The sequence below is a fragment of the Brassica napus genome, chromosome A5, assembly GCF_020379485.1.
Source record: "Brassica napus cultivar Da-Ae chromosome A5, Da-Ae, whole genome shotgun sequence".
Taxonomy (NCBI): Eukaryota; Viridiplantae; Streptophyta; class Magnoliopsida; order Brassicales; family Brassicaceae; genus Brassica; species Brassica napus.
In genome coordinates, this window is record NC_063438.1 from 7,490,269 (window position 1) to 7,507,857 (window position 17,589).

At 37.4% G+C, this 17,589-nt stretch overlaps 4 protein-coding genes across 7 annotated transcripts; 3 read left to right on the top strand and 1 right to left on the bottom strand.

The window, feature by feature from the left end:
- The first annotated feature begins 323 nt into the window (after positions 1-323).
- On the top strand, positions 324-2,243 carry LOC106453622 (mitogen-activated protein kinase kinase kinase 20-like). The gene has a single exon (XM_013895850.2). It carries the CDS (start codon positions 974-976, stop codon positions 1,952-1,954), a length of 981 nt encoding a protein of 326 aa, XP_013751304.2. The 5' UTR covers positions 324-973; the 3' UTR covers positions 1,955-2,243.
- A 271-nt stretch (positions 2,244-2,514) lies between these two features.
- LOC125575061 lies at positions 2,515-10,032 on the top strand. Of its 4 annotated transcripts, none has more exons than XM_048780827.1 (5): positions 2,515-2,664; positions 8,241-8,357; positions 8,435-9,095; positions 9,342-9,541; positions 9,627-10,032. In XM_048780827.1, the coding sequence occupies exons 2-5, from the start codon at positions 8,271-8,273 to the stop codon at positions 9,798-9,800; spliced, it is 1,122 nt and encodes a 373-aa protein (XP_048636784.1). In that variant the 5' UTR covers positions 2,515-2,664; positions 8,241-8,270; the 3' UTR covers positions 9,801-10,032. The 4 variants fall into 4 exon arrangements, with proteins under 4 accessions (XP_048636784.1, XP_048636785.1, XP_048636786.1 ...); XM_048780828.1 differs by having other exon boundaries at positions 2,515-2,649; XM_048780829.1 differs by having other exon boundaries at positions 2,556-2,664; positions 9,630-10,032.
- Positions 10,033-10,701: 669 nt separating this feature from the next.
- On the top strand, positions 10,702-15,169 carry LOC106453620 (phospholipase A1-IIbeta-like). Its single transcript, XM_048780825.1, has 3 exons — positions 10,702-12,334; positions 12,420-12,777; positions 12,952-15,169. Exons 1-3 carry the CDS (start codon positions 12,099-12,101, stop codon positions 13,582-13,584), a joined length of 1,227 nt encoding a protein of 408 aa, XP_048636782.1. The 5' UTR covers positions 10,702-12,098; the 3' UTR covers positions 13,585-15,169.
- Positions 15,170-15,403: 234 nt separating this feature from the next.
- LOC106454864 (CLAVATA3/ESR (CLE)-related protein 5) lies at positions 15,404-16,286 on the bottom strand. The gene has a single exon (XM_013896949.3). It carries the CDS (start codon positions 15,928-15,930, stop codon positions 15,682-15,684), a length of 249 nt encoding a protein of 82 aa, XP_013752403.1. The 5' UTR covers positions 15,931-16,286; the 3' UTR covers positions 15,404-15,681.
- Between the last annotated feature and the right edge of the window lie 1,303 nt (positions 16,287-17,589).

A 17,589-nucleotide genomic window follows, 5' to 3' on the forward strand; every position in this document is an offset into this window, starting at 1 on the left:
AGTCTGTTACTCTCCAGGTCTTGGTTAAGTAAAGAACATGATCCTCATTGAACTCTTTTTAGACATATATCAGGGCATAGATAGGCCTTTTTTATTTTTTTCCTCAGCTCTTCGTTACACTTAGTTTACTTAATTTGCCTTTCAACAAGAGCAGAAGTGACAACTTACAAGGAGTTAATTAATCAGCTTCCCCTGTTTTTGTTTTAATATTTTGATTGGCAGACAAGTACATAACATGTCTGCAGCTTACCAGTGAGAAACAAGCGGGGGGCCTTGAGATCAAAAGATTCCAAGAAATCCTAACTCTCCTTCATTACAACAACAAACAACACAATAACATTTTCAGAGCAAGCTATAGAGACTTATTAAAATAACAGATGAACACAGGATAACAAGAAGAAGTCAGTTTAATTATGACGTACCCCAATTGAAATACTTAAGTCCAATATTAGAACCAAAACAATGTGTAGCTTTCTAACTCAAAAGAGAAGATACAACAGTTCAGATAAGAGGATGATGTTCAACTTACATTGTCGTATTATGGTTCATAGTGATTTTTCTCTCTATGGAGACATGATGGAGAAATGTTTCACTATATCTTCTGGTTGTTAATTTAATCATTTACTGTGGGTGTCATCAGATAATAATATTAATCTCTGGCGAAGAAACAAAAACGGTGAAAACAAAAAAAATAAAAATAGATAGCCCCATAGGAATTTGATTTGATGATCTGAAGATAAAGAGATGTATATAATCGTCAACTAGTAAATCTTCGTACGCGTTGCGTTAACAAACACTTCCAAAACAGGAAATAGAAGGGTAAAATCGTCAATTTAATAACAAACAAAGTTCCTTTTTCGACATTGCAATACTAGTTAGTGAGAGTCGAGCTATCTATAAAAACAGAAACAAAAAGTGAGATCACCAGTTCTGTTCGTTACTACGATTATAATAACTCTTCTCTCTTTGGTCTATGACTATGATCAAACTAGGTGTTTTCGTTGTCTTACTCGTTTTCTTTCTCGCGGGAGTTGTTACACTTTCTCAAGGGTTTATAGAGACCAATCACACAGAGAAAGCAAAAGTGTGGCGTTTCAGAGACAAACCATCCACGAAGTTCGTCAAGTTTCTAGGCAAAGGTTCATACGGCTCCGTCCACCTCTACCGTCACACAACACACGATGGCTCAACCTCCTTCATCGCCACGAAGATCTCCTCGGACCGTCGGACTATCCAAAGAGAGTTTCGAGTACTCTCCCAGCTCAAAGGATCTCCTAGGATCGTGCGAGTGTTTAGCCGTTCTCTCCACGAACGACTCGACAGAATCGGAAACAGAGTCTACGAGATACCTATGGAATACGCTTCTGCAGGTACTCTTTCCAGTTTCATCCGTGCTAACAAACAGTTGAATGATTCGACCGTCAAAGATTTTACTAGGATGATACTTCAAGGTTTGGTCTCGGTTCACAGTCACGGTTATGTTCACTGCGATCTTAAACCGGGCAATCTCCTTCTCTTTCCGGTTTATGATCAGCAAACATCGACTAATCACACTTATGAACTGAAGATTGCGGATTTTGGATTGACGTTGAAGGAAGGAGAGGAAGAATCCGATAATAGGAAGTACCATTCTCCCTATGTGGGAACTCCTTTCTACATGTCTCCCGAGTCTGTCCGTGATGGTACTGTCGGGAAAGCCCTAGATTTATGGTCCTTGGGTTGCATTGTTCTCGAGATGTACACTGGTAAGCCTCCGTGGTCAGAGGTTAGTTTTTATGATCTTGAATATTTTTTAGGGGAGGACAAAAAGGTACCTGAGATTCCAGACACTGTGCCGTCTGATGCAAGGCAGTTTCTAGACAAGTGTTTTGCAGTGAAACCTGAAGATAGAGGAACCGCTTCCGAGTTGTTGTTGCATCCGTTTCTGGTCGGAGATGATAAGAAGACTGTTTGATGACACCATCATGAAAGCTCATGGTAAATTAGAAGATAATGCTACTAGAAACAAGGCATTGAAAGTGAGGATTATTTCATTGAAGCTCCCACTGTTTAAAAGAGTATACAATAGACCCCTAAAGCTGAAGATTCTTCCTCCAAGACCTCCGAGTTCCACTTTTGTTCCCGTTCATTAGAGTTTAATTACTGGAAAAGCATTATTAGTAAATAACTAAATACCACTGTAACAAATGTTTATTCTTTTTTTTTTTTGCAATTTCTATTTGTAATTGATATCAGTATAATCCCACTTTTTCGATGTCCAGTTTAAAGTTAATACCCCAAGAAGAGACTACAGATGTTTCTAGTATATTAAACGATCATCATATCTTAAAAGATGTTCTCAGACAATAGTCAATATAGCCTTTAAGTACGTAGTTGGAACGAGTCATGTAATTATAGTGCAATATGCAAATAACATGCACATATGCTAATAACGCCCAACCATTACTGTGTTAGTAGGAAAACAAAAAACCTCAGAATGTGTTTTTCCTAGAGCAAACGTTTTTGTGTGTTTTTAGAGAGAGAGAGCTGGTTTAAAGGTTTTGTGTTGCACATTTGGTTTTGATTGCTTCATCGCCATAACTTAATCCCTAACTCTATCACAAAATCTATCAGAGTGAGAAACCAGAATACGATTTGATCACCTTGCACGTACGTTACTTTGAGGTTAACGAATCCCTCCCCCTCTCTCTCTCTAAAAGATTCTTTTTTCTTCTTTTTCAATTTGTGATTGATTGCAAATGAGTTTTTAGGGTTCTTCTTCTTCTACTTCTTTCTAGTCACGTGATTGATTGCAAATGAGTTTTTAGGGGTCTTTCACCCACGTATACCTTCTTGAACTTCGTTTACTTTTTTTTTATTGTTGGTTCAAAGCTTCTGTGAATAAACTGAATATGCTTTCCTGCTCCTCTTTAACGTCACATACAAAGTATATATACATCATCGTATGACCTAATAACCGTCATACCTAACAGGCCTAATATACATCATATAGTTAGCCCAATACTCATAGCTCTAGCCCAATACTCCCCCTCAAGTTGAAGCATGGAGATTAAGAATGCTCAACTTGGACACTAAATATTCGAACTGTTGACGACCAAGGGCCTTGGTAAGCAAATCGGCCAGTTGATCGTGTGTGCTTACATGAGAAGTAGCGATAGTGCCCTTCAAAACTGCATCTCGAACAGCATGACAATCTGATTCCACGTGTTTAGTTCGTTCATGAAAAACTGGATTTGCTGCAATATAAATCGCTGCCTGACTGTCACAGAATAAACGTACAGGCCCTTGTTGCGGGAAACCGATCTCCGTTAGTAACTCGAGGAACCAGAGAATCTCGTCCAAAGCATTTCTCATGGAACGATATTCTGCTTCAGCCGAAGACCGAGCAACCGTATCTTGTTTCTTTGTTTTCCAAGAAACCGGAGAGCCGCCGAGAAGCATAAAATAAGCACTTAAAGAACGCCTTGACACCGGACAGGAGTTCCAATCTGAATCACAGTAAGCTGTCAAGGTCAAGTCTGTATCAGACCGAAAAATAACACCCTGGCCAGGAGAAGACTTCAGAAAGCGAACAACGCGTAGAGCTGCCTCCCAGTGTGCCTCTCGTGGCGCCTGCATAAACTGAGAGAGAGCATGCACAGAGAAAGTAATATCCGGTCGAGTAATAAGAAGATAGAGTAGACGGCCAACCAGTCGTCTATAGCGAGATGGATTCGTCAGGAATGGACTTTTATCCCTGCCAAGCTCATGACGTTGTTCCATCGGAAAATTAACCGGCTTGGACCCAAGCATGCCGGTTTCTTTAATTATCTCCAAAGCATATTTTCGTTGTGATAAGAAAATCCCTTCGTCACTGCGAGAAACCTCAAGACCAAGGAAATATTTTATCTTTCCTAAATCTTTCATGTGAAAACATGTGCTTAGATAACCTTTGAACGAGGAGAGAGCATCATCATTATTCCCACAAATCAGCAGATCGTCAACATACACCAGAACCCTCATCTCAATCGCATCTTTTGTGTAAATGAAGAGAGAATAGTCTTTATACGATTGAGTAAAGCCATATTCCTTCAGAGACGTAGATAACTTAGCAAACCAGCATCTTGGAGCTTGCTTGAGACCATATAAAGATTTATGAAGGCGACACACTTTTGTTGGATCTGAATGGCGAAATCCTTGGGGAAGTTTCATATAGACTTCTTCCTCGAGATCACCGTGTAAGAAAGCATTATGAACATCCATCTGATAAGCCTCCCACTTGTTTACTGCGATGATCTTAAGCAGAGTGCGGACTGTATTCATCTTAGCCACCGGTGCAAATGTCTCAGAATAATCTTCGCCAGCAACTTGATGATTGCCGAGAACTACTAATCGAGACTTATGTCGCTGTGTAGTACCATCTGCATTATATTTTATTTTGTAAACCCAAAGATTTCCAAGTGCTTCTTTGCCTTCAGGCAAGTCGACGATACTGAAGGTATTATTTTTCTCAAATGCATCTATTTCATCAACCATTGATTCTCGCCATACTTTATCCTGCAAGGCTTCTTTATAACTCTTAGGCTCAACTCCTGCTAACACTGCGGCCAGAAAAGCTTGATGGCCTTTAGAGAAGATGGCGTCAGATATGTAATGTTCAAGAAGATATGGAGTGTTACCTGGTACCGTAGACGAAGACGCTGATTCTGGCTCGAGAAGAACGGGAAGTGTATTATCAGTGCAGCGGACATTGTAAAGCAAATAATCATCTAGTTGTTTTGGTGGTTGTTTCATTCGAAGACCTCGTCCCAAAGGAATAATTTCTGAGCTATTATCAACTGTCGGAGCTGGAGTTAAATCCGTAGGTGGTTGGTCAGAGGTGGAAACCAAAACAGCATCGACTGCAAGAGATGAATCAACTGCGGCTACTGGTGTCTCTGAAACAGGGTTGGGAGATGAAGCAGGAGTTGCAGTCTCAGCATCAGGATCATGAGAGGGATGGATCAGTTCCTCTGAACTCCCCCTGTCATCTGATCTCGGTGAAATAAACCAATCATCATCAACCAAGTTCTGTTGAACTTCTGGAGCAACCGGAGGTAACATACTCTGAAACGGAAAAACATTTTCTCTAAATACCACATCCCGCGAGACCAGAAATTCTTCAGTGTCTAAGTCAAAAACTTTCCATCCTTTCTTCCCAAAAGGATAGCCCATAAAGACACAGTTACGACTCCGTGGACCAAATTTGTCCTTGTCGCGGGAACGGAGATGCGTATAGCATGCCGAACCAAACACTCTCAAATGGTCATAACTTGGTTTCTTACCAAAAAGAAGCTCGTGTGGAGTACGCCCATCGAGAACTTTCGTTGGAGTAATATTAATGACATGAGCCGAAGCAAGAATCGCCTCTCCCCAAAACCTGGTAGGTAAACTTGCCTGAAAAAGAAGAGAACGCGCAACGTTAAGGATATGTCTGTGCTTACGTTCCACTCGACCATTTTGTTGCGGTGTTCCCACACAAGATGTTTGATGAATGATGCCTTGCTGTTTAAAAAACGAGCTCAGACAGGTGAACTCAGTGCCGTTGTCACTTCTCACAATTTTGACGCTCAAGCCAAACTGTTTTTCAGTATATGCGCAGAAATTTTGCAATACTTGTCGAACTTCTGACTTTTCTAAGAGTAGATGAAGCCATACTGATCTGGAGAAATCATCCACAATGGTTAAAAAATACACAGCACCACACGATGAAGGCATTCGATACGGTCCCCATACGTCAACATGAATCAAATCAAAACATGCTTGTGTTTTATTAGAACTGTCAAAAAAAACTTCTCTTGTTTGTTTAGCCCGAAAACATACGTCACAAGGACTCGGGCTAGACGAGTTTGAAATAGAAAAAGGTAAATCCGAAAACACTGAAAACGCCGGATGTCCCAACCGTTGATGCCACAAAGCTTGATCAGTAACTGTCCCAACTCTGTTTGCTCGAACCGGTGCCACATCCGTTAGATAATACACTCCATCCCGTTCTTCACCGGCTCCAATCAGGGTCCTCGTGAAACGGTCCTGAACAATACAAAGAGTATCAGTAAACAACGCACAACAATGTTTCAATTGCTTCAGAAGTTTAGAAACAGATATCAAAGAACAATTGAGATCCGGGACATAAAGAACATTATGCAAGGAGATCGCATTTGTAATGTGTAACACGCCCATGCTGGATGAAATTGTTTTGCTTCCATCCGCAAAACCCACCAAGCACGGGGAAGTGTCCACGACGTCGACGAGCAAAGAGAAATCCCCAGTCATATGGTGGGAAGCGCCCGTGTCAATAATAATGTCTCCAGCAAACTTACCCGAAAGCTTGTCCTTTGTAACATGCCCTGTTTTCTCCTGAGCCATCATGCTGATCGCTTTCCATTGTTCAGCAGTTAATTCTGGAAACACAGAGGGATGCGGAGAAGTTGCAGTGGCTGTGTTGACCACAGCTCGGCCTTTTCCTGTCGTCGAGCCACCACCACGTCCACCTCGATTACCACCTCTTCCTTCAGAACGAGCATTTCTCTCAATTACCCAATCAGGATAGCCAATAAGCTTCCAGCAGAAAGCTTTTTCATGCCCAGCTCGTCCACAGTTGCTGCATAGAAGTCGATCTCTGTTTCGAGTTCCTGTAGAATCACCACGAGAATCAGAATTCGAGTCGCCTCCTCGAATGGAAAGCTGTGTTGCAAAACCAATTGCGTCAGTGGCTTCACGCGTTTTTGATGTGATCAGCCTCTGTTCTTCACGTATAACACGTGAGTAAACATGCTCCAGCTCAGGACAAGGGTCAGAGTCAATAACGGACTGAATCACAGTCGCAAAGCGGGATTCATTAAGACCCATGACAAATTGATCTACTTTCTCCTCCTCCCTCTCTTTTGCGAAAGTGGCTGCTGCACCACATGAACACGAAGGAACCGGCTTATAAGAGTAAAGCTCATCCCACATTGCTGCCATCTTTCCGTAATAATCAATAACAGAATCTCCACCTTGTCGACAAGCCGCGAGTTGTGCTCGTAGATGATGAACACGAACCCTATTGCCAACGGAAAACCTTTTCTTCAAGTTCTCCCACAAGTCGTGGGCATTGGTGATAAACGAAACAGTGGATCGAACACGTGGTGTGATCGACGTTCGGAGCCAGCCCACAACCATCGAGTTTACGGACATCCAAGACTCCAAATCAGCTCCTGCTGCATCGGGTTTGGCTATCGTGCCATCTATAAACCCTTTCTTCTTCTTTGCACGAAGTGCATTTTGCATCTCGGAGGACCACTCATTGTAATTTTCTCCGGTTAATGATACCGAAGTAATCATTGCTCCCGGATTATCAGACGAGAACAACGAGTACGGCGTCATAACGTTCATAACAGTAGAATCACCACTGCGAATTGTATTAACAGCCTCGATACTCATGACGTTTGAGACCTAAGAACTGTGTAAAGAAAGCAAGCTCGAGCAGAAAAAAAAACTCTGACTTGAAGAGAAAGAAAAGAATGAAAGGAACACGGAGAAGAAAGCAAAAAATATTAGGGTTTCAGGAATTTTAGCTCTGATACCATGTGAATAAACTGAATATGCTTTCCTGCTCCTCTTTAACGTCACATACAAAGTATATATACATCATCGTATGACCTAATAACCGTCATACCTAACAGGCCTAATATACATCATATAGTTAGCCCAATACTCATAGCTCTAGCCCAATAGCTTCAATTTAAAAAAAAAAAATTAAAGTCCTTGAATTTCAACTTGGCGTACATGTTAGATTATTTTGCTAACCGAAGACCTAGTTCATCTTAGTAATCAACCAGCTGTGTTACTTTAATGATCTACAAACTTGAAAGTTTTTGATTTTTTTTATTCACATGATCGGTTATTTTGTATATTTGAACTTTTTTTATGTTTCTGAGTTTTCGAGTTTTGTGGTGATTTTGAAGAAATGAGGTTTTGCTTAATTCTTAAGAACAATACAAAAATATTAAAGCTTCAAAAAGGCTCCTAGGATTTGCTTAATGGAAACACCTATGCAAGGGTTTGCTTAAAAGCTGCATAATGTCCTCTTGGATACATTAGCTGCATAATATATAGCTGCTTCTGTTTTCTTGCAATCCTGTTTCTATAAGTCATGAATTGATGTTTGTGTGTACGATACTGTTATATAGCCTTCCTTTATTATCTCTCTCTGAATTTTTTCCAACTCTTTCCATTGACAGAAAGAAACGTTCTTGGATTGAGACAAAGTAATGGATTTTAAAGGTATAACATGGGTTGGTAATGTCTACCACAAGTTTGAAGCAATGTGCTTAGAGGTTGAAGAGATCATCGTCCAGGTAACTGTAATCATTTGTCCACGGTGATTTAACCTCTTCTTTTTTAACTCTTTGGTTTGGTTCTTTATGGTTCTTAGGACACGGCTAAATACGTTGAGAGCCAAGTTCAGACGGTTGGAAACTCTCTCAAGAAGTTCTGTTCCGATGTGGTTCAAGATTTCAACCCCGATGAGACTCTGGATTCGGAGAAACAGTTACCCGTTTCTATCTTACATGAATACGCTCCTGTTTGCTCTTCCTTCAAAAAGAAAAGAGATAGCATGAACCAACAAACCAGAGATGTGAAGCAAGAACAAGAAGGGAAGAAGGATGTATTTGACGTGAAGTTCCGTGGTGTTGATGCAGATGATTATGATATCTGTACTTCTCCTAGGCAGTATAGTTACGGAAGTCCGTACAGAAGAACACAGCTCGGTCGCAAACAAGTCACACTGAAAGACTCGAGTAGTATATCATCAATGGTTCATAGAGCTCGTGTCAAACATGATGTTGGAACTGTGAAGTCAAGTGATCCTCCTCCAGGTGGAGTAGTAGCAAGACTCATTTCTAAAGACAAGTGTCAGAAAGGTGATAGAAGCAAAGGTCAACACGGTCTAAGAGTGGTTGATTCTGTTAGAAGCCATGAGTCAGAGCTTAGAACCAAAAATGACCACGGTCTTGGGGTGGCTGATTCTGTTAGGATCCAAGATTCAGAGATTCAACCATCTGTTGCCACAAGCTTACCTGCAGGTTCTGATGGTAAAATTTATGCTTTTCATCTCTCATATTCTTCTCTTTTGAACTATGGATTCCATAAACCAGACCTTCTTCGTTTATATTGAGCAATTAACATTACATAGGTTCTGTGTATCCTTTAGGCATTTGATAATTATGCGATTCCATTACATTGTTTGCTGCTTGCATTTAAAATGGAATGCACATGATTGGAAATAGCTCAAGCTTTGAATCATTTTAACATCATGATTATTGTTTTCTTCTATTCAGATTGCAGAAAGGAAACCGATGAAGACTCGACGCAAACTAAATTTGGGTCGAGTTCTGTCTCAGAGTCAGAGCAGAAAGCAGAGATTCTTCAACAGCTTAGTGGAAGATCAGTTGAAGAAAGCTGTATCATTGTGGATAGAGACGAATTGCATTGTGTTTTCTCTGACATGAAGGAGAATGACAAACACAAACCTTACAAGGTTCTTGTCTCTTTCTTTCATCTTTTCTTTGTTTCACGCTTGCATTTATCATCCACACAGGCCTTATAATAAACTGATTCTGCAGAAGATCAGGGACGCAATATCTTCAAGAATGAAGCAAAACAGAGAGAAAGAATACAAGCGACTTGCCCGTCAATGGTACGCAGAAGATGTTGAAAATGGTAGAGAATGTGGCGACAGTTCGAAACAGATTGAGGAAGATCAATCACCAGAAGAATCTGAATGGGAGTTCCTGTAAAAAAATGTTTATGGTTACACATATAATGTAAGTAAATTAAGCACCACTATCTTTGTATATAAAGAATGTATAAGCAAAACATAAGAAGCAGCTTAAAGCTATGAATCAAGGCCCTTTATCTTTTATCAAGTTCTTGTGTAACTTCTTTTTATGATTGAGTACACGTGTTTAATTAAATGTTTATGGGAGAAAGTCTTTCCCATTGTTGTATAATAATTATTTCTTCTTGTCTCGTCTCGACTCTCGTCTATTTTATATTTCAAGATTGTTCCATATTTTTCCAGAAAAAATGGTTGGTTCCATATGACTCGTTAATATCAAACACTTGTCATGTAACAATAAGTATAAAATATAAAGAAAGACTAATATATATGAGATATGACTGCGAAATATAAACCATCTATATTTTATCTTCTTAAGATAAGACATGTGTTTCGGTTTGAAAGGTTAGTTCGGGTTTCAATTAATTTGGTTTACAAAAATGTTGCCGATTTAAACCAAATTTTATTCGGTTTGGTTTTGTATTTGGTTATGACATACAAATTTAATATACTACATACAAATTGTAAGTATATTAAATTTGTGGCCAAGACAGTATAGGTGTTAGGAATCATATACATACTGGTTTTGACAAGCTGATAAAAAAGAGAATCCATGACAGAATAAATTGTTTGCGTACAATTCTGTGCCAAACCTTATATTTAAATGATGTTATAAAAAGAGTTAGCTAACATATGGATACAAATAATGGTTAATTTGTTTCAAACTAATTTACGTACACAAAAATTTGACGTAATGACTTCTTTTAACAAGTAAAGAAAAATAAATGTACATCCATTTTCTTATAAGTAAATCAACTAATATCATTTGATGTAACAATCTTGTATTGTTACTACTTAAATGAAAAAAATGTGCCGAATTATGGAGTGACAATAGTTCTGTACAGAACAAAGTTTCTAGTAGACGTTGTCCAAGAAAAAGTAGGACAAGTGCTTGTATTTGACTCCATCAAAAAAAAAAGCGGATGCTTGGCTTGGCATGGACGTTCTGATCTCCAACTCCTGGTATTGGTGGACTCACACCGCGGGAATCCAGCCTTATGATCACATTAGTCAACGCTAAACCCTTTCTCTTTCTTTCTATTTTTCCATTTTTCTTCAAACGTTTTATATATGTGCTTGTTGTGGAATGTTCAATAATGGTTGGCAAGTGGGATTATACGAGGGAAGAAAACAAATTGTACAAAGACATGAACAGCTTCTAGCCTTTTACAAAGGACTATAAACATGGGCTGGATTAACCGTAACGTTGACCCTTCACACACTCAAGTCTTCTTTCAAGGTGCTTCTCCTATCCACTACTAGTAAGCTTTCTATATTTTCCATCTCCCTCCGTCTAAAAGTAACGGACTCTTACATCGAAAGCCGATAAATATTTGACATATACATTTTCGAAACATTAATTGTATTGTAAATCAGTGGAAGAGAGTGGAACGAGCCACTGAATTCATGCAAGGGCCAAGCCCAGTTGTTCATGGGACAAAGATATCCAGGAGGATTGCCCTTAGGTTGGGTTGTGGTGAACAAAGTGTTGAGCCGAATCAAAAAATCCGTCCGTATTTTCTTGATATCACATCTCGGAGTGTCGATAGGACGCACACCCAAGTCTCTACAATGGTATATATTCCCAAGGCCCAAGGGTCTCGATTGTAGCCATTGGTGTCTCCTGACACTTGGAACCTGCTTCTTTACTTCATAGTTCTCTTTTTATATAGCTTCAACCGGTAACCATTAAAGAAATATAAAAAATAAAAATTAAAAAAATAAAAAAAGAATAAAATAAAAAGAACAAAGTATTTAATGTAAATGAATGTTAAAGAATTAGAAATAACAAATATTTTTCGTAAATAGTGTAAATTGTAGATAATGATAAGAAATTCACTATTCACACTCACCAGGTCACCATTTAAAACTTGTTTTTTTTTTACCATTCTATAATTTTGATATTCTTCCCTTTTTATTTTTATTTTTATTTTTAATATAATTAAAATTTATATTAGTTACACTATATATATAGGAGTAATTGTTGTATTATTTTCTTTTATTTTCTAACCCAGTATAACGTGCGTATATACACTTTAAAGCCTTCAACATAAGGCAAAACTTATGTGAATGTTGTGTATTCAAGACCAATACTTCACGCATTAATTATCCAAACATTTTTGAAAACTCCAACAAATTTTACAAGGCCACAAAGAGGAGCGGGGGAGGAAGATTGGATTCAGAAAGAAAAGTGAAAATGGTGGAAGATATCGCTAAGAGATGGAAGGAGTTGAGCGGCAATAGCAAATGGAAAGACCTGCTTGATCCTCTTGACTTGGATCTACGCCGTTACATCCTCCACTACGGCCACATGGTTGAAGTCGGGTACATCACCTTCAATTGTGGCCGCCTGTCCAAATACGTAGGAGATAGCTGCTACACCAAGGAAGAGCTCTTTGCTCGTACCGGCTACCTTAAAGACAACCCTTTCAGGTGAAAACTTATCTACTTGTATCATACGGTTTGAGGAATTTCGGTTAAATTTATATTCCTATACCTCTATATAAAACATGTCCAGGTACGAGGTGACTAAGTTCATATATGGAACATCGTCGATAAAGTTACCAGAATGTTTCATGATCAACTCATGGTCAAGGGAAGCATGGAACAAAGAGTCTAACTGGTTAGGTTATGTCGCGGTGGCTACAGACGAGTGCAAGGAGTTGTTAGGGAGAAGAGACATTGTTGTAGCATGGCGAGGGACTATTCAACTGTACGAGTGGGCTAACGATTTTGATTTCCCACTTGAATCAGCTATCTCGGTTTTACCTCGAGCTGACCCGAGTGACCCACCTCGCATTGCCAGTGGTTGGCTGTCTCTTTATACAACCGCTGATCCACGCTCACGTTTTGACAAAACCAGTGCACGAGAACAGGTCTCTCAAAAAAAAAAACATGTCTCTTACTAACCTCCCATAGGACTTTAGGAGCGTTTCATTAAACTTTGGTTACTAATTATCATCGCTGGTTTCATTATATAATCTTGAAAAATATAAAGAAAATATGTAATTTTGGTTTATTACTTGTATTCCCATTGGTTTGATTTTCAGGTTCAAGGAGAGCTCAAAAGGTTACTCGAATTGTACAAACATGAAGAAGTTAGCATCACCTTAACAGGCCATAGCTTGGGAGCAGTTCTCTCAATTCTGTCAGCCACAGACTTTCTCCATAACGAATGGCCAAAGACCACACCAAGTCTTCAAGACAGGCTCTCTTGTGTCACGGTTTTCGCTTTCGGAAGCCCCCGCGTCGGTGACCGCAACTTCAAAACACTCGTGGAGTCTCTAAAAAAACTCAACATCTTGAGAGTAGCAAATGTCCCTGATCTCATCCCTCATTACCCGCTGTTCAGGTTCACAGATGTTGGGGAGGAGCTCCATATCAACACATTGAAAGCAGAGTACCTGAAACGGTCTCTAAGCCTAGCGCATTTCCATAACCTCAAGGCGTACTTGCAAGGCGTGGAGGGGACGCAACACAATCAATCGGAACTCAAGCTGGAGCAGCTGGTTAAAAATGGTTTAGATGCTCTTGAAGATAAGTACATAGTCCCTGGGGATTCGTGGGTTCTTGAGAACAAAGGGATGGCTAAAACTCATGATGGGACATGGATTCTCAATTGCGATATGGCAAAGGAGGACGAAAACGAAGAAGAAGACAAATGTGAATTACCATGGATATAATAACTATAAAAAATGCTGCTTATTTTCAAAACAAAAGCAATAAAATCTGAGGCGCCAAATCTTGGAATTTTCAATAGTACATTTAAGCAATAAAAAGATAGAATTTGTGACTAGGGAAGTGGATTATTAATGTACACGGAAGAAGAAGAAGATCAACAAGGTATCGGTTATGTGAACCACTCCATAACATGAAATGTTTTTTTGATCATCGTCCCTAATGCGATCTCCACTTGTATAGTCACGCATAAGCAACAAGGACATATGCATTGATAACAACAATTAATCTGCGTAAAAAGGATTACCAGAATTAGAAGCAAATTGATGAATCTATACACGCAAGAGATCGAATTTCAAATATAAAGAAATCGTGAAATCTATTAAACTTAGGTTTATCATGGACCATGACAAAATGAACTGATAATTAATAGGTTGGTTATAAGTGTTTATATATTAATTCATTAGTTCTTCCTAGAGTTTTCATTCATCAACTTCTAAAGAATGATGACAAGTATCGGGCCCATTTTCTGAATGAGTAATAGCCTCCAATATTTTTTCTCATGAGTCAATCATATCTTCCAATTATTTTCTCATAAAATATAAATATTTTAAATTTGCAAAAAAATAAATATTATATATATATATATAAATAAATATTTTCAAATGACCACATGTCCACATCACGTTTGTACTTTGTACAAAGAATATTTCACTAATGCGAGTAGTTTTTGTTGTTGTCGTCAATAGCATGCATTATACATGTTATTTAAACTGAAAGTTTATACGTCCAAAGTCGGTTTTATTGAATCCAGACATACATTCTTTTGAGAATTTTTTTCCTACAAATGTATCTACTTACCACTCTTGTCGTCATATTTAGGTCATCAAAATTAATATTCTTTTTTTTTTGGGTGCAACATCAAAATAAATGTTCTATGGTTTCAACGGGTGGCTAATATGAGGATGTCAAGTCTAGAGTTGATAAATAAATACATTCAAATGATGTCAACAGTACATATATACGTAGACATATATACGTAGACATATGCGTGCGCGGCGAGAATAATCTTTTTGTTGGTGAATATGTTTTTTTTTTTTTTGCTAAATTTGTTGGTGATGAATATGCTAATTTGTCAAGTTGATAGTTTACCACTGAACCTCTGAAAATGTCTACCACTACAGTAGTTTATGCCGGTGAAATGCAGTTTTTATTTTCTCTTTTTGAACCCACCGGTGAATTACAGTTTGTTTTTTTAACACCGTTAGTCTTGTTTATTATCACTCACTTTACATATATAATTCGTAGTTGATGACAACATTTCTTAAGCAAACATGCGATCTTCTTACCTTAAAGTATGTATTCTCCAATTAAATTTCACAATAGCTAAATGAATAAATCCGCTACATATTGATTTTTTACAAGACCAGCTCGGGTTGGCTCTGTCTCGTTTAGAAAATGTTAGATAATAGGATCAAGCTAATAGCATACACAAACAGTTGGTTACAACATGCTCTTATTCTTTTCTAAAGTGATATAAATAAAATATAAATGATTTCTTGGAGTATATCTTGAATCTTGATATCACAAATATATCATTCATGTAAGTTTAGAAAAATATTGGATTTCACCGGTTCTTACGATTTTTTTAGTTAATTTATGAATTTAAGTGAACATGCCATCATACTTATCAAAAAAAGAAGCGAACATGCCATAACATCACAAAAAATCATTTTGATCATATGTATTTCCAAGTGCTATAATTTTACTCATTATACTTAACTAGCCTACCTTTATTTTTCCCCCATAGACGAAAAGTAAAACTCTCACGGAAAACACCGGGGTGTATTATTTATAGCCAATTGCTGTTACATAAAAGGTAACTCATTGGAGACACACGAAAACATACATAGTAAAAGTTTGATGTATAGATAAGGAGGTACAAGGATACCAAAACCTTGATACAACAAAATTGTACGTAAGATTTATGATGAGGAAAAAAGAAAGAAAGCATAATAGCGATATTCAAATGACTTGCATGGATCAGTCACAATTATTTGTGCTTTAACTTCGGGTGAAGTGTACATATTCGTAAGGGCCATTCAGTGATGATGTTGCGGGTCAGGTCCTCCCGGTGAAACCCTGTCCGAATTCACTAGAAATCTCCTCTCGTTATGACCTTTGAACTTGGAGAGATCAAACCCGAGCTCCCGTAGCAGAACATGACTATCCATAGTGCCCATGTTTGCAACTCGATCATCATGGAGGATTCGAGCCTGAGTACTAAAGATTGGTGATGCAAATATGACTAAGAGTATGATAAGAGTTTTCTTAAGAATTAAATTCGCCATAACAGGTGATTAAGGAGAAAAGGTAAATTGTGGAGTTTGCGAGAGATCGAGAAAGAGATATGCAAAATGAGATGAAGCTGAGAGAATATGATGATTTGTGTGCAATGAGACTTTTCTATTTATAGATAAAATTAGAGAGGCAAAATATGATGAAGATGTTAAGGATTGAGTAGGTTGGGTCAGTGGAGAGAACATGATGGGATCCACAACAAAAATGAAAGCCAAATCTGAGTCATATTTTTGTATTATAAAACTCATGCACGGACACACAAAAGCACTAATTACGATACAGGTTATTCAACTGACCCAACGATCGAACTTCTCAGGTGAACATCTATATTTGAGGGACCATTAGGAATTTACTTTACATGTATGGTTGATTAAGGATTTAAAAAGTTGGACATAAGTTTTTTTTTGCCAAATATGTGAATGTCATATTAAAATGATGCTAGTTTGTAATGTAGAACTAGTTAGAGTCAACTAAAGCAAAAAAGAATTAAAACAAGTTTGAGTGCAATGTAGACAGCCTCGTACGCATGCCCGAGCCACGCGCATTAGGTGATCAAAAGCTTTGTTTTCTTGTGTCCAAGGATAGCATCATGGTTGAATCGATCCAACTGCTTGAAAATTCCTTCTGGTGACAGAGCAGTGCCATTGCGTAGTCTTCTATTTCGATTTGCCCGCAAACTATTAAGGTTTACTATAGTATAATATAAAATGTCAACTAGTCCAGATTCTCATGCGAGACTACTCCATGTTATAGCCCTCTATATGCTTTAGACTATATATAGATATATATTTTCCAAATCATCAATTTGGTTTTGCTATTTATTGTTGATATTCGTCAACGGTTTTCACAACCGTCAAATTTTCTAATGTTTATACCTCATTACCAAGGAAAAAAACACAAACGGCATCTTATATGTAAAAGATGTTTTTAGTAGCAATTATAGAAATGTAAAAGTATATATTAAAACAGAAGATTCAGCTTAATTTAAAAGTAAAACATATACACGATTATACAAATAAGTTTTTTTTTACAACATTACATATCTATATTATTAAAACTGAAGTACTTTTTGGTACTGTTTAAAAACTTAAATAGTAGATTAAATGAAAGTTGTTTGCAAACAAAGATAACAGATTAATTTTTTTTCTTTTACATATTTAATCACTGTATTTCTTTCTCATTTACAGATTCTATCGTTTGGAAACTTGGATAACAGATTAAATGAAATTTTTTTGGAAACACGGATATCAGATTAAATATTTCTTTTTATTTACACATTTAGCCATTGCATTTCTTCCTTTACAAATCTGCCCCTTCACTTAAAATCAAAAATTTAAATTAATTAATTATAATGAATTGTTATTTCTTTTTGCTGAAAATAAAAACTGTAATATATAGTATATATTAATCTGCTACAATACAATTTTCAAGAAAACCAAATATCATAAAATTTATAATAATTCATAAAAATCTACTGTAAAAAATTAAATCATTTTTAAATAAATAAACAAAAAAATTAATAGGTTAATATATGAATATTACATTTACATCAAATTGCATCAAATTATAAAATTATAAATATAATATTACGTACAGATAAAAAATTATTATCAAACATCTATATTATAATATAATATATTCTACTCTAA